Source organism: Notamacropus eugenii, chromosome 4, assembly GCF_028372415.1.
Source record: "Notamacropus eugenii isolate mMacEug1 chromosome 4, mMacEug1.pri_v2, whole genome shotgun sequence".
NCBI lineage: Eukaryota > Metazoa > Chordata > Mammalia > Diprotodontia > Macropodidae > Notamacropus > Notamacropus eugenii.
This window is the reverse complement of record NC_092875.1, coordinates 2,327,643-2,352,323: the sequence shown is the minus strand read 5'-3', so window position 1 is coordinate 2,352,323 and position 24,681 is coordinate 2,327,643. Positions and strand designations below refer to the sequence as shown.

Sequence of the window (24,681 nt, the reverse complement as noted above, 5' to 3'; positions counted from 1 at the left end):
TATCTTTCTGTTTTACCTGAATTATCATTCTCTGAATGTGCTCAGGAAAGACTAATAACTCTGATTGATGATAATCTCTGGAAAACACTAGGGAAACACTCAGCCCATCTCTTCAGGATCATGTCTTTATCAGTAAATAAGATGACAGTGAATAGCTGCAGCCTGTAAATAGCCTTCAGGGCATCATAAAAGCACTTTAGTTTCTTACCAAAAGTGTCAAACTGAATTTCCTCTGCCTTCTGATTGAGTCAAGAATCCTACATCTCCCTAAGCTTCACTGGTACTTTACTATGATGGAGTAAAATATTGACTGCTTGGAGGTGGATGAACTACCCTACTGGTCAACCCTGTGGGTTTCTTGTTTATCATGTAGTAGTTTCTGAATTTCCCCATCATTTTCATCAAACTAGTCTTGTTCATCTTCTGATCCAGAGGAGTAAAAGGGGTGTCGTACAACATATCTCTGAACGCTTCTCACTCCTTTTCTGTTGCACTGTTGCCAACTGTATATTGGCTCAACTTTCCTCCCAAGTTAGCAACAAACTGTTCCTGCTCAGAGAAGTGTTCTAATCTGTTGACATTACGTCTTCTCCTGGTCATCTAGAATTGGGTCTACTGCTTTTGTTGGATGCAAATATAAAGCTTGGAGATGATAACTCTGTGATAACTTCAGCACTCTGCATCACACATTACATTCATCACTCTCACATCCTCTCTGTCTCTTCTTACAACCACATAGTCTATTAAATGCCAATGTTTGCTATAAGGATGCATCCACAAAGTTTTGTTGTGTTTAGGTAAAAGGAAGAATGTTTTGGTGATGGGAAGGTCATGAGATGCACAACTCTTCAATGGTAAGTGAGCATGGCTGTTGCTGTTTACAGCATCATTCCCAAGGACTCTGCCATCACTCTGAGACTAGTCTAGCATTTAAGTCACCCAGAATTACACCTGCTTCTCCTCTTTTAGCACACTGATGATGAAAGTCTCTAGATCTTAATAAATTTTTCTTTCACTTTATCAGTGTTCATCATGGTGGGAGCATAAGCATTGATGATGGTGGGATGATATTTTCTGGCAAGTGACAATCACATGGTCATGAGCCTGTCATTCAGTCCTTTTGATGGGCATCCAGGCTTGTTGAATAGATTAGTATTGATTGCAAAACCTACGTCAGCTTCTCAGTGCTCCCCTTCACTGTGGCCACTCCAGGAATGTGTGTAAGGAGCTTCATCTTCAAGAATTTGGCCTTCCTTTGCCAGCCTTGCTTCACTCAGGGCTGCTGTTTGCTTGTGATATCTGCTGAATTCTCTTGAAACAAGAACTGTGTCTCTTTCAGGTCTACTGAATATTGTTTTGTCCATAAGTGTGTGAAAATTTCACGTACTAATAAATAGGCAGAATCATCTTTGCAGAAATTTTTGTACATTTTTTGGTGTTTCACTGAAGGGTGGGATCCCTGCCTGCTGTGGTAATCAGGCAGGGTTGGGTAGGCAGACAATTTTTAGGGGACCTTTTCTAGCCCCTTCATCACACCAGGAAGGGAGGGGTGAGGTCCTCAAGGGTTACTCAAACACTCAGGGGCTGCCAAATCCCACTGCTGCTGCCAGAGATAGATGATCTGATGTCCTGGGCCACCTGTGTGCAGGATTATGATTACAGCTCCCAGTGTATCCTGGCCTGCTGCTTTGTCACTTGATGGCACCACAGGACAGTGAGAAAAGCAAAAATGGTCAGATGGAATAGGTGACATCTTTTGGCTTCCTCCCAAATTGGATTTAGGTGAGACTGAGCTGCACGAAGTTGTCAGCATCACTCATCCATAGATGTCATAGCCTAGTGACAAGACAGAATGGAGGTGACTGGTGATGGGTCAAGATGCAGTGGATGACCTTGGCATCTTCTATGTCTCACTAAGCTCCAAGCAACCTTCTTGGCCTCTGGAACACAATGTTCTCACTCACCCATTCCACTGGGGAAGTCTTCACATGCTTGGGGCAGGCACACTCCCCTCCCCCACTCCACACTCATGTCAAAGTGTGACTAAATGGTCAAAGGATATGAACAGGCAATTTTCAGAGGAAGAAATTAAAGCAATCTATAATCATATGAAAAAATGCTGTAAATCACTATTGATTAGAGAGATGCAAATCAAAACAACTCTGAGGTACCACATCACACCTATAAGATTGGCAAACATGACAGAACAAGAAAATGATAAATGCTGGAGAGGATGTGGGAGAGTTGGAACACTAATTCATTGTTGGTGGAGCTGCGAGCACATCCAACCATTCTGGAGAGCAATTTGGAACTATGCCCAAGGGGCTACAAAAATGTGCATACCCTTTGACGCAGCAATATCGCTACTAGGACTATATCCCCAAGAGATCATAAAAATGGGAAAGGGTCCCACATGTACAAAAATATTTATAGCAGCACTCTATGTAGTTGCCAAAAACTGGAAGTCAAGGGGATGTCCATCAATTGGGGAATGGCTGAATAAATTATGGTATATGAATGTAATGGAGTACTATTGTGCCATAAGAAATGATGAACAAGAAGACTTCAGAGAGGCCTGGAAGGACTCATATGACCTGATGCTGAGTGAAAGGAGCAGAACCAGGAGAACTTTGTGCACAGCAATGACCACAGTGTGTGAGAGTTTTTCCTGGTAGACTTGGATTTTTGTAATAACGCAGAAACTTCTTATAAAAAAAAAAATCCCAAAGGTGGTTCTCTAAGGAAAATGCCTTCCACACTCAGAGAAAGAAATATGGAAGTCACTCACAAAATGTAGCAGATCGTGTTTGTGTATGTGTATGTGTTTGTGTATCATGTTCTGATTTGTTATACGATTTCTTTCATTTATTTTAGTCTGACTACATAGCATAACTATAGTGAAAATATACTCAATAGGAAAGTATACGTAGAATCTATACAAAATTGTATGCAGTCGTGGGGAGGGAGGGGGGTAGTGGGGGGTAGGTGTGGGGGGGATAAAATCGCAAATGTATGGCAGTGATTGTTAAACATTAAAAAAGAAAAAAAGAAAAAGAAAAAATGTCTTCCAAAAATGAACATATGAAAAAATGTACAAACACATGAGTACAATAATGACAAAGGAAAATGTGTGTTCTCTTGTTTGTTTGTTTTATAAACATCTTTTGAGTTCCTTGCCAAAATGTGCCCCTGGTACCTCATAAAACCTAAAGGGCAAGTTCAAAAAATCTAGTGATAGAGAAAGCTGCCTCTCCTCCTCCAGGTCTTTGAGCTCAATGGCAAAGCCATGGCCCTCTTTATTACTAAGTTCATATTAATTATTAAATTGCTAGTGCTCAGAGCCCTTTACCTGAGTTGACTTGATTTTCCTTGTGACAATGAGTCCTTGTGGTCTTGACACCAAGAGTCCACTCTCTCCTGAAGGAAGGCTTTAGTTTGTTATATCTATGCATGAAAAACATGGTCATCAAATTAGACCTGATTATCTAAAGACCATCATGACAGTCTCACCTGATTTGTTGTTCAGTCATGTCAATCATATCTGACTCTTTGTGACCTCATTGGGAGGTGTGGGGGCTGTTTCTTGGCATTGGTGCTGGACCGGTTTGTGATTTCCTTCTCCAGTTAATTTTGTAAATGAAGAAACTGAGATGAATTGGGTTAAGTGATTTGGCCAGGTTCATATACCTAGTAAGTATCTGGCTGGACTCCAACTTATGAAGTTGAGTCTTCCCATTTCCAAGCTCTATACCCTTTGGCACCAATTAGTTGCCCTTAGTCTCACCTTTGAGAAACTTTTAAACTTCTACAAGATATCGTGCAGTTGTTGATTCATTCAGTTGTATCCAATTTTTGTGACTCCATGGACCGTAGCAGGCCAGGCCCATCTATCCTCCAATACCTCCCAAAGTCTGTCCAAGTTCATTTTCTGTGTTTTCATGACACTATCCATCTCAACCTCTGCATTTTCCTTCTATCTTTCCCAACATCAAGGTCTTTCCTAAAGAATCCCATGTTCTTATTATGTAGCCAAAGGCTTTCACCTTCAGTGTTTGACCCTGCAGTGAATAGGATGAATGAATTTCTGTAAGCCTTGACTGATTTCACCTTTTTGTTGTCCAAGGGACTCTCAAAAGTTTTCTCCAGCACCACTATTTAATTTGTTAATTCTGTGGTTCTTACCTTGCCTTATGTTGCTACTCTAACAACAATACTATTGGAAGACCCATAGCTTTATGATATGGGCTTTTGTTGGCAGGGTGATCTCTCTGGTTTTTTTCACATGCTTTCCAGATTTGTCATAACTGTCCTTTAAAGAAGGAGATGTCTTTTAATTTCCTGGCTGCACTCACTGTCTGCAATGATCTTGGAGAAAAAGGAGATGAAATCTTCTGCTGCTTCCCTTTCTGCCCTCCTTGGTTGCCAGAAAAATGCTGGCACCAGTAGGCAAGATGTCAAAATATATGTGTGTGCATGTGTGTGTATTTTCAAGGAAGCTTTTTGAAAAATGTTTTTATTTCATGCAATGGAAAAGCATTTTCATAACATCGTAGAAGAAAAAGATGATTTACATGAAACTGAAATTCTACTGTGCATAAGTTCCTCTTCCTTTCACATCACATCACAAAACTGTCATATAGTTTATTCTTCTCTCCCCACACCCGACCAACCTAGAAAGGGCTACCATTAGTCACAAATAGGTCTTTTGGGTAAATTATTGTATACATACTTCTATTTATCAATTCTTTCTCTGTATGCAAATAACATCTATCATTCTATGTCCTTTAGACCCAACTTGGTGTTTATAAAAGATAAAATAATTTCTCCAATCAGAATTTCTCTTAGAACATTATTACTGTTACTATACAGAATCTTCTCTTGGGTCTGCTCATTTCACTCTTTGCTGTTTGCTGCACATATTTCCATGCTTTTCTAAAATCTTGAGGTCACTGTGTTTTATAACAGTAGTGTTCCATCACAATCATGTGCCTGCATTTCTTCAACCATTCTCAAACTGATGGGCACCTTCACACTTTCCAGTTCTTTGCCCACCACAAAGAGAGCTGCTGTAAACATTTTAGAACACGTAGATTCTTTTCCTTTTTCCCTAATCATGTCAACAAACAGCCCAAGTATTGGTATGCCCACAGAATTCCAGATTGCTCTCCAAAATGTCTGAATTATTTTATAATTCCACCAACAATGAATTTATGTCCCAAGTTTTCCACTTTTCTCCAACATTTGCCACTTTCCCATTCTGCCATTTGCAGTTCTATTTTTTGTTTGTGGTCCCTGAAGTAATTTCCATTCTTGTTTCATTATGGAATAAAAAGATATATTGATTATTTCTTCCTTTTTGTATTTGTTTGCCAGGTCTCTGTGATATTCAAAGAATTTTCACGTGTTGCAATGAAATATGAGTATTCCTTTGTTGTCCCATTTAGAAGACATCTTATCTTTTAACTCCAGTTTCTCCAGAAATGTGCTTCTCTCTCCTGCTTTCATCTCCTTCTACATATCTTTCTTCCCATTTACGCTCTCAGTTTCTCATATTGATTTCCCTTTGGCCTTTCCCCTTCAAATAGACTTGTTCAGTAGTTTTTGAGGTCCATCCCTTTCTCTTCCCCTTTCCAACATGGATGTCTCTTCCTCTCTTCATTGTCCACCTCCTCTTTCTGTTTTACCAAGATGATCATTTTCTGATTCATACACTGTATGGGTATAAAATGTGTTCAGGAAAGACAAATACTTATGATTCATGACAGTCTCTTGAGAACACTATGGAAACATTTAGCCTTTTTCTATAGCCTCATGTCTTTATCAGTAATCAAGGTGACAGGGAATAGGTTAGCTGCAGCATAAATCCTTGCCTTTAAATAACCTTCAGGGCATCATAAAAGCACTTCAGATTTTTACTATAAGTGTAAACCTAAGTTTCCTCTGCCTTCTGACTGAGCCAAGAATCCTGGATCTCTCTAAGCTTCACTTTCTGTGAGAGAGTTAAATGTTGATGTCTTAGAGATGGATGAACTACCCTTCTGGTAAACCCAGTGGAGTTCTTCATTTTCATGTAGCAGTTCCTGAATTTCCCCATCATTTTCATCAAACCAGTCTTGATATTTGTTCCTGTTCTGATCCAGATGAATAAAATCAGTGTTATCCACCATTTCTCTGAACAATATCCACTGCTTTTCTCTTCCCTCCAACTTGAAAACAAACATTCCTCCTCAGAGAAGTGTTCTAGCATTAAGTTTCTGCTAATCATGTAGACCTGGGGCTGCTGCTATTGTTGGAAACAAACATACAGCTTGGAGAGGATAAGTCTGTGACCTTTCCAGCACTCTGCACCACACCTTGCATTCATCACTCTCACATCCTGTCTATCTCTTCTTCTTACAACTACATACTCTATTAAATTCCAATATTTGCTGTAAGGGTACATCCACAAAGTTTTATTGTGTTCAGGTAAAAGGAAAAAGGTTTTGGTAATGGGAAGGTAATGAGTTGCACAAATCTTCAATGGTAAGGGAGCATGTCTGTCACTGTTTCCAGCACTACCCCCAAGGACTCTCTGCCATTAGTCTCAGCCTAGACTAGCAATAAAGACACCCAGAATTACATCAGCTTGTTCTCTTTTAGCGCACTGATGATGAGTCTCTAGGTTTTTGTAATTTTTCTTTCACATCACCAGTGTACATCATGGTGGGAGCACAGGCACTGATGATGGTGGGATGATACTTTCTGGCAAGTGACAATCACATTGTCATGAGCCTGTCATTCAGTCCTTTGATGGGCATTCAAGCTTGATGAATAGATTAGTATTGATTGCAAAACCTACATCAGCTTCTCAGTGCTCTCCTTCACTGTGGCCACTCCAGGAATGTGTGTAAGGAGCTTCATCTTCAAGAATTTGGCCTTCCTTTGCCAGCCTTGCTTCACTCAGGGCTGCTGTTTGCTTGTGATATCTGCTGAATTCTCTTGAAACAAGAACTGTGTCTCTTTCAGGTCTATTGAATATTGTTTTGTTCATAAGTGTGTGAAAATTTCACGTACTAATAAATAGGCAGAATCATCTTTGCAGAAATTTTTGTACATTTTTTGGTGTTTCACTGAAGGGTGGGATCCCTGCCTGCTGTGGTAATCAGGCAGGGTTGGGTAGGCAGACAATTTTTAGGGGACCTTTTCTAGCCCCTTCATCACACCAGGAAGGGAGGGGTGAGGTCCTCAAGGGTTGCTCAAACACTCAGGGGCTGCCAAATCCCACTGCTGCTACCAGTGAGAGATGACCTGATGTCCTGGGCCACCTGTGTGCAGGATTATGATTACAGCTCCCAGTGTATCCTGGCCTGCTGCTTTGTCACTTGATGGCACCACAGGACAGTGAGAAAAGCAAAAATGGTCAGATGGAATAGGTGACATCTTTTGGCTCCCTCCCAAATTGGATTTAGGTGAGACTGAGCTGCATGATAGTCCTCAGCCTCACTCATCCATAGATGTCACAGCCTAGTGACAGGACAGAATCGAGGTGACTGGTGATGGGTCAAGATGCAGTGGATGACCTTGGCATCTTCTATGTCTCACTAAGCTCCAAGCCACCTTCTTGGCCTCTGGAACACAATGTTCTCATTCACCCATTCCACTGGGGAAGTTTTCACATGCCTGGGACAGGCACACTCCCCTCCCCCACCCCATACTCAGTTTTCCTCCTCCTGGTTTCTCTGCTGTGAGGAAATGGTTTACAGGGATGTGGCCCCTGCACTTGCTACAGCTTCTGGGAACCACAGGTGAGGATTAGGTGGATCCAGTATGGAGAGCATCCCTGAAATGGGTTCAGCAGTCCCCAAACAGTAGGGACTTCTCTTCCCTGAACACACCCTACACCCTGTTAAGATGGAGTCAGTCTGATCTAGTAACTTTTATTCTTATGCTCACAGTTCTAATGCCTTAATGGCCACTTAGGAGTCTCTGCTGCCTCAACATCTGGCCTCTTTGTAGAGGGTCAAAGATCACAACTGCAGTGGTGGGGGGAGTGGCGGGGGCAGTTTGGAGACCTGGGAGGAGTTTAGGGTAGAGGAGGGTTCATTGTAGTGGAGAAGGCACTGCATGGAATTGAGGGCAGGGCTTCGGGAGGGCAGGCAGCCAGGATCTCTGAGCTCCCTGGGTGTGATTGGAGGAAAGGGCCAAATCATCTTGGCCTTGGGGACTGGAGAGGGTGGGGCTGTTGGGGCAGGAAGACCCTCCCAGTGTGGGCTGGCCAGGAGCAGGAAGTGTTTGAGCCCAGAATGCTCTGCTCTCTCAGCACCTCAAATCTCTTTCCTTTCTTCCCTGGAGCCGAGATCGCTGAGACCTCTGGAGCCCAGCTCTGTGCTTGCGGGTCCCAGGTAGGACTGAGCCACAGCACCCTTCACCCTCCCCCCCCTTTCCTGGCTTCCCCTGCAATTCAATCCCCTTCTCCTCGTCCGACCTCATAGTGACTGCCCTCCAGGTCTGCCAGAGCACACCTTCCTGCCAAGCCTGGCTCCTGGATGAGCTCCCTGCCCCTACATCTTTCCCAGACTCCCCTTCACTTCCTAAATTCCTGCCTCACCTTCCCCAGATTTTCCACTGTATAACACTTTTCCATATTGCAGACTTTGCCCATAGGATTCTGGGAGTCCTGATTTCAGCCTTCTGTCAGGCCCCCCGTGTCCTGTCTCCCAGTCCCCTAATCTCTAACCTCTTGGTTGGGAGTTCCCTTCTCTTACCTTCAGATCCAGCCCTCTTTGGAGATCCAAGAATCCCACCTTCCTACATGTCCAGACTTGAACACAGGTACTAAAGCTCCTTCCTGGCCCCCTTTCTCTACACCCAAGGCTCTGGGGCTGCTTCCCTCTCGGATCCCAGACATGTGGCTCCGTCTTTCCAGTTTCCCTTTAGGGATTAAAACCCTAAACTCTACCAGAGCATCCCAGCAGTCCTCCCCAGCTCCTAGTGAGACCTCAGGACACAGTCATCCTGCTTCCCCAGGCTCAGTGTCCCCCTGGATCCCTTCTGCCCCTCCAGTGTCCCTTACCTCCCTCCATTGGGTATGTTGAATGTTCTTGACTCCCAGACTGTACCCCTGCTCCCATTCCTCAGGGCTCCTGAGGCCCTATGTCAGGCCCCATGCCAGGGGGTGAATCCCAGACTGCATGTTGTCTCCCAGTCTCAGGCTTCCCCTGATCATTCAAGACCCCTCCCCCACCTCAACCTCCCCTAACTTCCCTCTCTCTTAGATCAAGCAGTCAGTCTGTAGTCTAAATAATGTGTCTGTGAGTCAGTGAGGGGGGATACAGGGAGGGCAGAGGACCATGTGGAGGGAGAGCTCTGACTGAGAAGCCATTGAAGCTCTGCCTGGTCTCATCCCATTTGGGATCCCAAGCCCCCCCTATCTCCTGGGTCTCTGTGGGCGAATGGGGGATGAGGAGGAAGCAGAAAAGGAGCAAGGGAGGGAGGAAAGGAGTCTCCCTGTTCAGACTATCTCCATTTCCAAGCCTGACCCTTCTTCTGTAGGATAGAGTCTCTTCCCTGAGGGTATTGCCAGGGCCTTTGTAACTTCTCTGGGGACTCACCCTTGTGAATCCCTGTAGGCCAGCCTGCTGCCCTAGAAAAGAAGAGCAAGACCCCAACCCCTGGGATCGTTCTCCTTACCCAGCTCAGTCTGCAGAGGACCCAGGCCTGGCCCGAGGTGGGAGCCTGGAGCCAGAGGGAATGGCCCCTGGGAGCCATAGCCACCCTCCCCAGGTGAGTGCAGTCTGTGCCCATGAGGCCATTGCCATTGATGTAGAGCATGGTCTACGAAGTTGCCAACGTGGTCCTTATGGAGGATTTTTGTGCAAAGGTAGGCATGAAATTGAATGAGGTAGTAACAACATTGCCCTGCTCTGCTGCTCTGGCTTAAACTGATTCCCTTTCTCTTTGGCATATGGAGCATGAACTCCCCCTCCTCACATCTCTGCCCTCCCCTGTTTGTTTTCAAGCTCTCCCTCCTCACAATAGCTTAGGCAGCTGTCCCTGGTCTTCCTCAGTCCCTCCCATTCACCATTTATTGGGTCCAGTCAGTAAATATTTGTTATCATTATATAGCTGTTTTTTATTCCTATCTGGCTCTTTGAGTCTTCTGGACCCATTGGGTTGTTCCTGGCAGAGAGCCTCAGTGGTTTGCCATTTCCATCTCCAAATTCTTTGACAGAGGAGGAACCTGAAACAAGTAGGGTTAAGTCTGGCTTTCCCAGAGTCCCACAGCTAGTGTTTGAGGCAAGATTGGAGCTCAGGTCCTCCTGAGTCCAGAGCCAGCTCTCTATCTGCAGGGCACTTAGCCACCCCAAACGTCAGCAGGTTTGTCCAAACTAGCTCTGCACAGTATCAGATGGAGTTACCTCTGAGAGGGAAGGCCTTCAAAGTTTTGGGGAAGAGGAAAATAATTTTTGTAGAAAGTGAAATTTTATCTGAGATGTGAAGGACCCCCAGAGGCCAAGGTCAGAATAGAGAACTTTCCAGTCATGGTAGACAGCGATTGAATAGGCTAAAGTCAGGAGGTGGGGAATTTGGTCAAGAGACAACCAGAAGGCTTGTGTCTGGGTCAGAGTAGAGGTGGAGAAGGGGAGTGAGGTGTAGAAAGACTGGAAAAGGGAGTTGGAGCTGGTTATATGGACCTACTATGTGCCACCTGATTCAGCTTACACATTTTCTCTCATTTGATCCTGTTGTAAGAAGTCTCAGGTTCCTTGCTAGTGACAGGCTGAATAAAGCAGCACAGGCTGTAGCCAGGTGGGTACGGTGCCCTTTTCTTATCCCCTCAAAGGGCTACATGCCCCAGTAGGAGAGGATGGACACAGCTGTTCCAAGGATGCCATCTGTCTAGATCAGCGTTGTGATAGGATTTGTTTGACATTTTTGAGGCCATGTTCACTAATGATATTGGCAATTCAGTACAGGTTATACATGTTCAGTCATGTGAAACATATTTCCAGGTCGGTTCATCAGTCATCCTGTGAATGAAAACAGACAGAAAACCCCACAGGAAATTAAGTAAGCAAAAGTATCCTTCCATCTGCATTCAGGGCCCACCAGTTCTTTCTCAGAGTATGAGTAGCATTTTCTTTCGTAAGCCCTTTGCAGTTGTCTTAGAGTGTTACATTGCTGAGGAGAGCTAAGTCATTCACAGATCATCATTGTTACAATGTTGCTGTTCCTGTGTCCAGTGTTCTCTGGGTTCTGCTCATCTCACTTTGCATCAGCTCCTGTAAGTCTTCACAGGCTTTTCTGAGATCACCAACATCAATTTTCCCACAAGCCTTCCAACATTTGTCCTTCTCACTTTTTGTCCTATTAGCCATCTAATAAGTTTGAGCTTGTATTGCAGAATTGATTTAATTTGTATTTCTCTACTCAATAGTGATTTGGGGCATTTGATCATGTGGCTAGAGACAGCTTTGATTACTACATGTGAAAACTGACTCCACATTTTTTGATCATTTATCATTTAAGCAATAACTCATTTTCATAAGTATCTTTCATTTCTCTATTTATTTGAGACTTGATGCCTTTTTCAGAGAAATTTGCTTTGAAAGTTTTTATTAAAAATTATGCTTGCTAAGTCCATTTCCCTCCATCCTATTTCCCCATGCTTATTCTGTTTTCTCTCTCCATTCACCCTGACCCTTCTCAAAACTATTTTGCTTCTGACAATCATCTCCCCCTCCCATTCAAGGAGTACCCCCTCCCATTCTCTTATCCACCTTGCCTACCTACTTTCCTGTAGGGTAAGATAAATCTCTATACATAAGTGAGTTGTATGTTATTCCCTTTTCAAGCCAGTGCTGTTGAGAATAAGGTCTTCCCTGGCAACTCTTCCATTTTTCCCTCTTCTCTAACATGTGTTTCATGTCTCTTTATGTGAGATAATTTACCTCATTCTACCTTTCCATTTCCCTTTCTTCCAGTACATTCCTTTTACTCAGCCCTTAATTTCATATTTTTTCAATATTGTCCCATCATATTCCACTTAAACGAGTGCCCTCTCTCTATACCTACTCCTCCTCAGTGCCCCCATAATCAGAAAGTTCTTAGGCGTTACAGGTATCATCTTCCCATGTAGAAATGGAAATAGTTCAACCTTCAAAGTCAGTAGGACAGAGCAGACAACTGAAGACAGTTTACAAGGAAGCAAGGAAATGATGGCCAGCTCTCAGCACAGTCCAAACAAAGTCAAATGCCAGTCATGTCGCCATTGCTCTGGTGGCCACGGAGGGTGAACACACTATTTATTGAAATGGACACTTATTGCTGCATATTTTGAATCCTCTCTCTCACTCTGGTGTGCACATGGCAAGACTTTTTCTCTTTCCTTATTTTCTATTATTTTTATTTTCATATATGTAGTTTTCTTTCTTTGTTCTTTTCTTATTTGTACTAACATTTCAGATTTTTAAGTTTCAATTAAACAATAGATGAATCTTATGGAATCTCTTTAGTGTTGATCTGTTTATGCTTCTCCTGAGTCCTGTATTTCAAAGTCAGATTTTCTCTTCAGCTCTAGTCTTTTCTTCAGCAATGCTTGGAAGTCCTCTGTTTCATTGCACATTTAGTTTTTTTCCCTCAAGGATCATACTCAGTTTTACTGGGAAGGTGATTGGTACTTGCCATCCTAGCTCCTTTGCCCTCCACAATATCACAGTCCAAGTCCTTTCTCCTGCATTATCTGGAAGCTGCTCAGTCTTGTGTGATCCTGGCTGTGGCTCCATGCCTACTGGAATTGTTTCTTTCTGTGCCCTTGCAATATTTTCTCCTTGACCTTGGAGCTCTGGAATTGGACATAACATTCCTGGGAGTTCTCATTTGGGGATCTCTTTCATGAGGCTCTTGGTGGATTCACTCAATTTGAACTTTATCCTCACCTTCCATGTTGTCAGAACACTTTTTCCTGATAATTTGTTGACAGATGATGTCAAGGCTCTTTTTGTTTTGTTTTGTTTTGATTTTTCATAATTAATTAATTTGTAGTTTTCAACATTCACTTCCATAAGATTTTGAGTTTTGAATTTTCTCCCCCACCTTAAGACAGCATACAATCTGATGTAGACTCTACTTAAACATTCATATGAAACATGTTTTCACTTTAGTTGTTGTCCTTCATCTTTGAAGAGGATCAAAATGACCTCACCTTGATAAAGTGGTGTGTCCAACTGTGGCTGTTCAGACCAACATGAGCTTTGAATACTCTACCACAGGGTGGGCACATACAGTCCATTGGAATCATTGGGGAGGATATCCCAGATTTGCACATCGTGCATTTACTTTGTGCTGTCTCAGTTCTGCTTTGCTCAATGAGCACAGCACCTTTTTTTATGTGGGCACACCATGCTGAATAGTCCTGCGACAGTGTCTCCCATGATGCACAGTCAAATCCAAAGTTCTTCAGAGAGACCTTGAGAGTGTCTTTGTATTGTTTCTTCTGGGCACCATGTGATTGCCTGCCCCGTGCAACTACTTCATAAAATAGTCTTTTTGGCAAGAGTACATTTTGCATTCATACAACATGGCCAGCCAATCAGAGTTGCTCTCTCTGAAGCAGAGTTTGGATACTTGGCAGTGTAGCCCCAGAAAGCACTTCAGAGTATGGTACCTTATCCAGCCAGGTGATCCTCAGACAGTTCCTAAGACAGTTCAAACAGAAGCAATTCCGTTTACTGGCATGCCAGTGGTAGACTGTCCATGATTCACCAGCATATAGCAATGAGGTCAGCACACTGGCTCTATAGACCTTCAGTTTGGTAGTCAGTCTAATAACTCTTCTCTCCCAAAATTTTCTTCAGAGCCTCCCAAACACTGAGCTAGCTCTGGCAATGTGTGAATCAACCTCATTGTCAATATGTACATCCCTGGAAAGTACACTTATCCACAACATTCAAAACTTCATCTTTTGTTGTAACTGATATTTCCATGTATGGATGGTGTGGTGGTGGCTGATGGAGCACCTTTGTTTTCTTGGTATTGTTAGGCTAAAATTAGCAGAGGCAGCAGAGAATTAATCCATACTTTGTTGCATCTCAGCTTCAGAGGCTGCGTTGAGTGCACAATCATCTGCAAACAGAAAATCATGCATCAACACTCCCTCCACTTTGGTCTTGCCTTGTAGCCTTTTCAAATTAAAGAACCTTCCATCAGTACAATAGTTGACCTTGATGCCGTGTTCATCCTCATTGAAAGCATTTGTCAACATGACTGAAAGCATCATGCTAAAAATCATGGTTGCAAGCACACAGCCCTCTTTCCATTGGTGACTGGGAAGGTAGAAGAGCATTGTCCACTATCCACAACTGGGCAGCCATGCTGTCATGAAATTAATGTACAATATTGATGAACTTCTCCAGGAAACCAAATTTTGACATAATTTTCCATAAGCCCTCATGGCTAACAGTGTCAAAGACCTTGGTCAGATCCAAAAATGTTGTGTACAGACCTCTGTTCTGCTCCTGGCATTTCTCATGGAGTTGTCAGGCAGTATACACAATATCGACTGTTCCATGGCCCTTTCTAAAGCAGGACTGGCTCTCAGGTAAATGACCACCTTCCAGGTGAAGGAGCAGCCTTTTAAGGAGGACTCTAGTAAGAACTTTACCAGCAGAGACTAAGATAGAGATCCCCGTGTGATTGTCACAAGACAGTCTTTTCCCTTTACCCTTATAGAGATGGACAATGGAGGCATCCTTGAACTCCTGGGGGATAACCTCCTCTTGCAATATAATGTGGAAAATTCAGTAACCTTTTGAAAGAGCAACGGTCCCCCCACCTTGTAAATCTCAGCTGGAGTAAAATCAGGCTTTGGCACATGAAAGGAGGTGAAAGGCTCTGAAAACCTCTTATTCAGTTGGAAATTCAGCTAAGGAGGGATTGAATTCAACCTGAAGTAAACCATCAATGGCTTCAGCATTGATGGTTCATGGTCTGTTGAGAACACTATGGAAGTGTTCAGCCCATCTCTCTAGGATTATGTCTTTATCACTTATCAATGTGAGTCCATCAGCAATGAGTAGTTGTGTTGCACCACAAGTTTTTGGTGCATAAATAGCTTTCAAGGAATCTTAATAGCCCTTTAGATTGCTATTATCAGCATGAAACTGAATTTCATCTGCCTTCTTACTGAGCCAGGAATCCTGCATCTCTCTAAGCTTTGCTTGTCCTTTGTTTTTGATGAAGTTAAATGCTGCCTTCTTAGTGGTGATTGAACTATTCTGCTGGTATATCCCGTGGAGCTCTCATTTTTCATTTAGCAGCTTCTGAATTTCCCTATCATTTTCATCAAACCAGTCTTAGTGTTTGTGAGTGTTCTGACCCAGATGAGCTAATACAGTGCTGTACACCAAATCTCTGAAAGCTGCCCACTCCTTTTCTGTTCCACTGTTGCCAAATGTGTATTGGCTCAACTTTCTCTCCATGTCAGCAGCAAACTGTTCACCCTCAGAGAAGAGCTCTAATTTGTTAACATTAATTCTTCTGGGAGTCATTTTGCCTTGGGGACAGCACTTTTTATGAATGCAAATATTGAGCTTGGAAAGGATAGGTCTATGATCAGTCCAGGACTCTGCACCACACATTGCCTTTGTCACTCTCACATCTAGTCTGTCTCTTCTCCCTACAATCACATAGTCTATGAGATGCCAGTGTTTGCTGTGAGGGTGCATGCATGAACTTTTATTGCATTTAGGTAAACAGAAAACAGTGTTGGTGATGAGAGGCTCATGCAGTGCACAAGTCTTGAGCAGTAAATGACCATTGCTGTTGCTGTTTCCAACTCCATTCCTCTCTGGGACTCCCTACCAAGTCTAATAGTCTGAGCCTACTCTAGCATTAGAGTCACCCAGAATTATAAACTTGTCCTCTTTTTGCACATTGATGATAAGGGCCTCTTGGTCTTCATAAAACCTCTCTTTGACTTCATCAGGGTTTGTGATGGTGGGAGCATAGGTACTGATGATGTTGGCATGGCGTTTTCCTGTGAGTGGCAATCTCATTGTCAGGAGCCTGTCACTCACTCCTTTTGGGAGGCATGCCAGCTTGCTGATTAAATTAGTTTTGATTGCAAAACCCCCACCAGCTTCATGGCACTCCCCTTCAGTGTGCCCACTCTAGAAAAAGGTGTATCCAGCTCCAACTTCAGCAAGCTGACTTTCATTTGCCAGCCTTGTTTCACTCAGGGCTGCTATTTGGATGTGATATTTGTTGAGTTCTTTTGCAAGAAGAGCAGTTCTTCTCTCAGGTCTACTGGATTTTGTGTTGTCTATTAGTGTGTGTCTATTTCATGTGCCAATACTGAGTGGAATCTTCTTTGCAGATGTTTTCACACATTTTGTCCATTTTTTTCCTTTTCAACTGCATAGTGGAATTCCCTGCCTGCCACAGTAATCAGGACAGGGTTGGGTAAACAGACTATGTTTAGGGCACATTTCTAGCCTCCTTCCTCACACCAGAAGGTGAGCAGTGTGATCCTGAAAAGGCTGCTAAGACACCCAGTGGGCTCCTGAGTCCCACTGCTGCTTCCAGTGAGAAACAACCCTGTGGCCTGGGCCACCTGTGTGCAGGCAGTGACTACAGCTCCCAGTGTATGCACAGGTGCTGCTTCATCACTTGCTTCTCACCACAGGACTTTGAGGTATAATAGTGAAATGGTGTGGGTGGTGTCTTTTGATTTTTTGCTTAAATTGGATTTACCTGAGGCAGAGTTGCATAAAGTCATCAGCCTCACTCTCTCCTCCAGAGTCATCATTGTCCAGTGGCCAGACAGATTATTCTGTAAGTCAGTGAGGGTAGGACTATTAAAATCTCAAATTTCCTTCAACTCTACATTCTATGACTTTTAATGATTTAGGGGCTGGTAACATTCAAGGATGTGGCTGTGGACTTCACCCAGGAGGAGTGGGGCCTGTTGGACCATGCTCAGAAGGAGCTGTACAGGGGGGTCATGCTGGAGAATGCCTGGAACCTGCTCTCCCTGGGTAAGGACACTTCCTTTGGTAACATAGAGTCTGGAATCAAAAGGAATGTGTGCAGGATTTGGAGCATTTTTCAGTTATTAGAGAGAAGAGTGTTGGTCTCCTGTCCTCCTGCCTGGTGTTTCCTCTAGAAAGTCTTTACTTTGTAGGACCGGAGCCTGAAGGTTCCTTGTTGCCCCTGAAACCTCCCACCTCTAGGCAGCTTTATGTTAGTGTGGAAGGATCTGAGACAAGGAGCCAACCTCAGGGTCATTCAGTCTGACCTCCACCTGGATGGGAATTGTGTCTGCCAAGGCTCTGAAAGCTGCTCAGGTGGCTTCTCCTTACAAGCCCATCCTCTATGGGATAGATCTAGGATCTGGAATATTCTCCTTTTAAACTGGCATCAATCATGGCTGCTAATTGTCCCCCCTTTACCAAGTGTGTCCTGAATCCTCCTTCCTATTGCCTTCAAATTCCAGCAGAGATGGTGGGAAAAGAAGGGAAGAAGCATTTGTTTTCACCTACTGTATGTTAGTTGCTGGGCCCAGGGCTTTCTTTACAATATCATGTCACTTCATCATCACAGCAACCTTCCAAGTGGGTGATATTATTCTCTTCACTTCACAGTTGAGGAAAATGAGGCAAATGGAGCTTAAGAGACTTGTGCTGTGGCACACAGCTGGTAACTGTCTGAGGTGACTTTAGACTCTGGCACACCTCACTCTGGGCCCAGGCTCTCTCCACTGCACCAATGGCTCCCTCTCATTTGTCGAGAATGGAAAGTGTGCCATGAGTTCATCCTTCCTTGAAGAAGGTTCACCAACACCAACTTTTGTGATTCCAACCTGGTTCCCTGATCTTCTCCCTCACATCTCCCCAAAGCTCAGAAAAGAAATGCTATGAGTCCTTGCTTACATGTCTCCAGCTTTTCCAGGAGTAAGACACTGTTCAGGAAATAGAATTTGGACCAAATAGGGTCTGTCAAGTTTGCTAGCAGGAGAATTTCACCTGAAAAGGCAAAAACACTCCCAATGAAGAGTACACAGCTTTGCTTTAGGTTTCTTGGAGTGAGGAATAGGATGGGGGAGAGTGTAAAAAGTGGTTGATGAAGGTCCCTGTTACTGGGGCTTGAGGCTGGTCTTGCACAATAAATCTTTTTAGCCAGTTTGGCAATTAAGAGTTTCTGCCAGAATGTAACTCAGAACAGGTTGTACAACAGGGTGATGTGGCACATTCTGCTTGGGATTACTTGCATTACAAGCACTAATGGGTGAGTACAGACTCATGCATGAACATTATGGAGTGAATCACAAAATGTAGCAACTCTGTGTCTGAATGCCTTTCCCTCAAGAGAACTGAATGCCAAGTTTCTGTCCATGCTCATTCCTGACTCCCCATGCCCAGGACTTCCAGTTCCCAGAGAAGATGTGATCTCTTATTTTGAGCAAAGGGAAGCACCATGGATGTTGCAGCAAGAAGGCTTGAGGAGCTGCTGTCCAGGTGAGTGAGGTGAAAGCAGGTATGTGGGAGCTGGGGTTACAAGAGGCTGCTATGTGTTGTGGTGCAGCAAGTGCTCAATGTAGGGGCAGAAAGATCTGACTTGGAATTCTTTTTTACAGATGTTTCCTAGTAGTGGCTTTCTGAATCCATCACAGAATTAATGAGGTTCACTTTTCCTATGTGTAAAATGAGAGATTTGGTGTCCATGGCCTTTCATCTTCTTTCTAGGGATAAATCTGTGATCCAAAAAAAAGGCATTCTTTGAATTTGGGTGCATGAAATTTCCCTGAAAGTATAAAAGAAGTTAGGGCCTTCTGTCTGATCTCTTTCCTAGACTTTTTTCAAGTCAACAAACCTCCAAGAGCCTGCTCTGTTCCATAGCCTATGCAAAGTGCCAAGCGCATAAAGCAATGCAATGACTGTCTCCTGCTCCTGTGGAGCTTACGGTCTGGGGTGCAGACACCTGGCCAACCCCTATGTAGAAACCTTCTGTGAACAGAAGGAATTGGAGCTTGTCTGGAGAGAGAAGGCCCTAAATTTAAGGGGGACTGGGAAAAACTTGTTGTGCAAGGTGGGCTCTAGCAGGGGATTCAGGGAAGCCAGGGATAACATACTAGAAAATAGGGCTGGCAAGAATACCCCACAGAGTCAGAAGGTGGAGCATCCTGTCCCCAGAAGAGAAAGGAGACCTACACAGATGGATTATAACCTATATGGATCTGGGGGAAAGGGTGAAACAGGACTGGAAGACTGAGGGAGGGTGTAGGTGGGGAAGGGCTTTAAGTTCACTACAGAGGGTTTTCCATTTCATACTTTTGCTGAGGAACCATGGGAAGTTTTGAGTAGGTGGTGACATAGTGAGGTGAGAGGTTTAGAATGAAGATTCTGATAACTGGGTGGAGGAAGGACCTAACTTGGGGTGAATTGAGGCAGCTGGACCAATCAGCAGGTTCTGACAGTGTGTCAGCTATGGGGTGACAGCGATCTGAACCAACAAAGTGATGGTGATGAGAGACAAAGCAATATATGGGAAAGATGGCACAGCAGTGGGATCAACAGGAGTTTGTGAGAGGTTGAACATGGGTGTCAGCCTTCTACCCACTGCACCAACTACTATATTCTGATTTTTAAACAGAGTACAGTGGAAGTGCTCACACAGTGATGATGTGGAAAATGGAGCATTTTTCACGAGCTCCTCCTAGGGGATGGAAATTCGTGTTTTTAAAACCAATTAAAGTGAAGTGCTAATTACTATTTGCAATATTTGTTTTTCTATTGGTTGATGGCAAGTGCTGCCTTAAATGACAAATGTATTTGAAGGTCAATTGCAAATGTTGATTTAGTGGGTTTTTTAAATTAATGTTTTTATATGAAAAAAACTTTTGAAAGGATAGAATTTCTTCATACAGGGTTTTGTTATTTCTACCACTGGTAAACTGGCTGCACTTTCCCTAAAACTGTACCAAACAACCAGCCAACCAAGTCCTTTGAGAACCTGCTAGATAGAGGAAGCATAACATGAACAGAGGAGAAGTTCCTATTAGAAAATAACCTCAGCATGAGGGGCATTTTAAGGTCTGTTTTCTATAGCAAGGTGGTGGTGGTCCATGATGGTTTCCTGCTGGGCCCTACTGTGCATGCTTGGCAAAGATGGTTTTCCAATAGCCTGCCCTCAGTGCTGCAAGAATGCAAACCCAAGTCAGATCTTGATCAGGTGATTTCAGGTCTGATAAGACGTGATTACAAGGTAGACCAAGAAGGGCAGAATGACTCTACTGCAGTGATAGACAGCCACCAAGGGTCTTGGCATGCTTGTGACCTTTTGCACATGAATGTCTAACCTTCCTGGAAGTTTGGAAACAATTTGATGTGAAGTTGAGTAACTGATAGACTAAGTTGCACATAGTCAGAAGCAGTCACAGTTTGAGGGAGTCACTGTAGGATCCCCAAAAGCTATGTATTCCTGATCATGATGGTTTGGAACCACTGCAGAAGAAAAGGGTTAGCTTTTAGATTGAAAGATGCACATACTTCTTGTCCCAGAAATTATTCTTTGTTGTTTACCACTTAAGGTACCATTGAGAAATTTTTAGTTCACATCCCTTGGACCTTTGTCCCAATCCTTCAAGGTGTTTCTGAACCTCTAGAAAGGAAGGGGTGCAAGAGGATCAATAATGAAGCATGCTGTTCACTTGTGTAGAAAGGGATGAGGAACTCTCACTCCTGTATCAGACACATATTTTCAGACATGGGCAATGCCATATTTTTCAAAAATTGTGTTTTTTAGAAGGATTTGTGTTTTATTGATCGGTGGCGTTGAAAAACAAATTTTTTAAAGAAGTAATGACTATCTCAAAAATTAAAGGGTCAGAACAAAAACTCTTTTGCCTCAGGTAAATAAAAAAACCCCTCCAGGTATTCTGCATGTGACCTCAGAGAAGGGATCAGGACAATAAGAATGAAAGTGACCAGCAGGGAAATGACATTATGTTGAGTCAAGTCAAAGTCTTCCACCATCCTTTGGAGCCAGTCATCTTTCAGCTTGTTCTCATCACCCTGAGCCAACTGCTTGCCTAGGAGCACTCAGCAAAGGGTCCCAGTGACTTGGACATCAGAGAAGCCCAGTTGAAAGCACAGCACTGCCCTTTACTGAACATGCCTAAAATATGCAGAGCTTTCTTTAAAAAGTGCAGCAAGCACCAGCCTCACAAAGTGATCCAGTACAGGGAAGGCCAGGATTCCCAGTATGTGCAGGGGAGAAGGGGATACATTCAGAAGCAGAGGTGCTTTGGTGGTCAAACCTAATTAATCTTCTGGAAAAAGGCAAAGAGGATAAGAAAGATATGACTGTGTGGAAGCCAAGTGCAGGTGTCAGAAGGTGATTGCCCTGAAGAGGTTTTGAACTTGCCTTTTGAACTGGGAAGAGAAAAAGCCAAGTGATCCAGGTCTGAGTTTCATTCTTATCATCTTAATAGGAAAAAGCTATTCCATTACATTCCCTGGTTTTGTGTTTTCTGTGTTAGACTGGGACAGACTTGAGTAAAACCAGGTCTCATGCTATGTGAAGGTTTTCCCATATAGGGAAAGTTCTGGAGGATGTGGCTGAGTGTTGTAACTTTAATCACCTACTTAATGAGATTTAGGTGAAGAGAAAGCCCAGCTGGACATTTCTGGATGGTCAGGGGCCCTTGGTTATTAGTTCTATGCCAGAGTGGTGACTGACAGCCTGGATTCCCAGGCAAATTGGGAGTGGGGAAACTAGGGCTACAAGGTGATAAAGATGGGGATGACTGGCCCCTGTTTTGTAGGTTTCCAGCAATTCAAAAATAATTAATTCATCACTTTCTGGGATTGCTGCGTTTCCAAAATCTTAGTGATGCAGTTTCCCATGTCTCTCAAGGTTATTAGGGTTCTTTGGGGAGAAGTAATTAATCATGATTGAGGTGCCCTTTCATTAAAGGAATGGCCTGTTAATTGAAAGCTCATTTGTACCTTGCTTTCAGAGTATTCATTAAATGATTTCTCATATCTGAAATGAATGGCCTGTTAAATTGAAAGCTGATATCAGTTATGTTTAGGAGTGGTGGGCAGTGATAGCTGGTCAACATTTGGAACAGTGAAGACTGAAGGTCTTTGTTCCTTTCGTTTACATCAGTTTTTGTGTTACATAAACCCACATTAGGTTTGAAGCCCTCTCAAGGGCAGAATGTTTGTCTCTGTTGATCTTGGCACAGTGCCAGCATCATGCCTTTCATACTGAAGGTGCTTAATAAATGTTGAATCTTCCTAAAATAATAATAAAATAAAAAAGAATTTACATTATGCTTAGAGGTAGGATGGATCATGAAATAATTTGAATATTTGGTATATCACGAAGAAAGTACTGAAAATGTAGACAATGGAAAGGAAAAGACAATGAAAACATTCAAGGTGGAGATAGATTGTCAAATCCTGTGGACAAAACATTCATAGGGTTGGATTCTAGTCTCAGCCCTTGGGATTTGCATCAAGTCCCTCAGCCATTCACAGCTCATGGTCTGAGTTGTGAATGTCACAAGAACGATGGAGCTACATGCATTGTAGATTTGTTTTGAGGATCCAAGTAATTGTGTGATTGTGTTTGTAAATTAAATGGTCTTTGGGATGTGAGCTATAGGTTCTGCCCATTTTAGATTCTTTTCTTTGCCTGAGGAAATAGAAAGTAACTGAATTTATGTTCTTTAGATCGAGGGAAGAGGATGTGTTTGTGTGTGTGTGTGTGTGTGTGTGTGTGTGTAGTATCTGTATTTGTTTTATTGTTAGGTGTTTCTAACAGTAAGCATCCCAACACACACAGGAGGCCCTGATATCATAGGTTTTAGATCTGTGTTCATACAAGGAAAGGCAACTTTTGAAGGGTTAACAATCCCTTTAATCAAGCACATGCATCAGTCATTTAACCAAGCACATTTCAAGGGAGTCAGCACCCCAAAGTGCAAAGAAAATACAGAGAAACTAAAGATCAACAGACATGGCTCCCTCTGCCTGAATTCAAGAGACAGTTGGACCCCCAGTATCTGGCCATAGCTACCAGAGAGTGAAGCATGACATCTGGGTTCTCAAAGCTGGGGGACTCCTGAGCAGCTTCCAGACTCCTCCTCTGGCCAAACACTTCCAGTCAGTAAGCCCCAAAGTAATGCACAGATGTGGCTTCTTCTGCCTGACCATAATTCAACAGACTGGTACAGCTATCTGACCATAGTTAACAGAGAGGGAAGCACGACGTCTAGGTTCTCAAAGCCAGAGGAGCCTTAGTGGCTTCCCAGAGTCCTCATCTGGCCAAACAAACAGTCTTACAAAAACTAAGCCCCCAAGTAAAACCTTACCTTCAGAGTATAGAGGGCATAACACTCTGACTCAGTGCCTTAATAGAAAAAGTAAAGGTACTTGGGACCCTCTTAGAAATCTTCCCTAATCAAACTCCCCTTCGTGGGCAGACCCATTAGTGGGTGGGGAAGATCTTGAATCACATTAAAATAATTAGCAATACAAATACATATATTCTTTCTAGTTAAAGGAACTCTTCTTTCTGTACTTTAGTTGGTTAGTTGTTGTCCATCCCTCTCAAAGAGGAATAAAATTACGTCACCATAATAAAGTGAAATTTCTGTGTTTCCCACTGTGGCTGATCAGATCCACATGACCTCTGAATGTTCTACCACAAGCTAGGCACACATAGTTTGTGTCAATATTTCAGGAGGATATCGCAAATTTGAGCATCTGCCTTTATTTTGTGCTTTCTCAATTCTACTTTACTTATAGAGCAGAGCTCCCCTTCTGATGAGGGCTCACTGCCAGGCCTAGAGGCCTGAGGGCTACCCGAGTCTTACCTTACCTGTCCCAGGTCTTCAGTTGGCCAAACCGGATAAACGTATGAGAGAAGAGACTTTCCGGAGTCGAACAAGGGTTAGGCTTTATTCAGGGTCCTGGTTACATGTGCAGGGGGAACTCTTCCTTAGGAGGGAGAGAGAAGTCTCCCAAGGAGGCAAAGATCTTACGGTAAGAGATTGGAAGCAGAAGTGTAAGTGGGGAGAGAGGGGGAGGGGAGAGCGAAGAGAGGAGAAACGGAGCCTTCTGTCCTGTCAGGGCCCCTCCGCGCTAAGAGCGCCTTCAGGCTTTCCTGACCCTAATTAAGCTCTCCGGCCATGTAGTTTGCACCTGAATACCGTGCCTGTTAGATAACAATAGGTGTGCCCAGATCCGGGACAGTCTCGAGGGCGGGGATGCTCCTCCCATCACGTTTCTCACGGGAAGAGGCGGAAATACACGAGATAGCTCGGTCTCACTCCTCAATTCCCTGGTGTTTCATGGGGGGCCTCATGAGAACTCTAAGATTTAGAAGTTCCCACCTTTACCCGCCCGAGACTGTCCACATGGAATTGAGCTTCCATCCCCAACAGCTCACCATGCTGAGTAGTCCTGTGCCAGCATCTCCCATGTTGCACAGTCAAACTCAAAAGTTCTTGAGAGAGACCTTAAGACTGTTCTTGTATCACATCTTCTGACCACCCTGTGATTGCCTGCCCCATTTGAGTTCTCCATAAAATAGTCTTTTTAGCAAGCATATATTTTGCATTCAAACAACGTGATCACCCCGTCAGAGTTGTTGAAGCATGACTGTCCTGAAGCTCAGATTGAATGCTTGGCA

At 43.5% G+C, this 24,681-nt stretch overlaps 2 protein-coding genes across 5 annotated transcripts in view; both read left to right on the top strand.

Annotated features, from left to right (window-relative positions):
• The window catches only part of LOC140498795 (uncharacterized), a 63,078-nt gene that overhangs the window by 31,454 nt on the left and 6,943 nt on the right, over nucleotides 1-24,681 (top strand). The gene's annotated exons all lie outside the window — the stretch shown is intronic.
• On the top strand, nucleotides 8,083-22,029 carry LOC140502763 (uncharacterized). 4 transcript variants are annotated; one of them, XM_072606754.1, is made up of 5 exons: nucleotides 8,083-8,381; nucleotides 9,609-9,762; nucleotides 16,889-17,015; nucleotides 18,399-18,494; nucleotides 20,910-22,029. In XM_072606754.1, the coding sequence occupies exons 1-5, from the start codon at nucleotides 8,104-8,106 to the stop codon at nucleotides 20,948-20,950; spliced, it is 696 nt and encodes a 231-aa protein (XP_072462855.1). In that variant the 5' UTR covers nucleotides 8,083-8,103; the 3' UTR covers nucleotides 20,951-22,029. The 4 variants fall into 4 exon arrangements, with proteins under 4 accessions (XP_072462855.1, XP_072462856.1, XP_072462858.1 ...); XM_072606755.1 differs by having other exon boundaries at nucleotides 20,888-22,029; XM_072606757.1 differs by having other exon boundaries at nucleotides 18,346-22,029.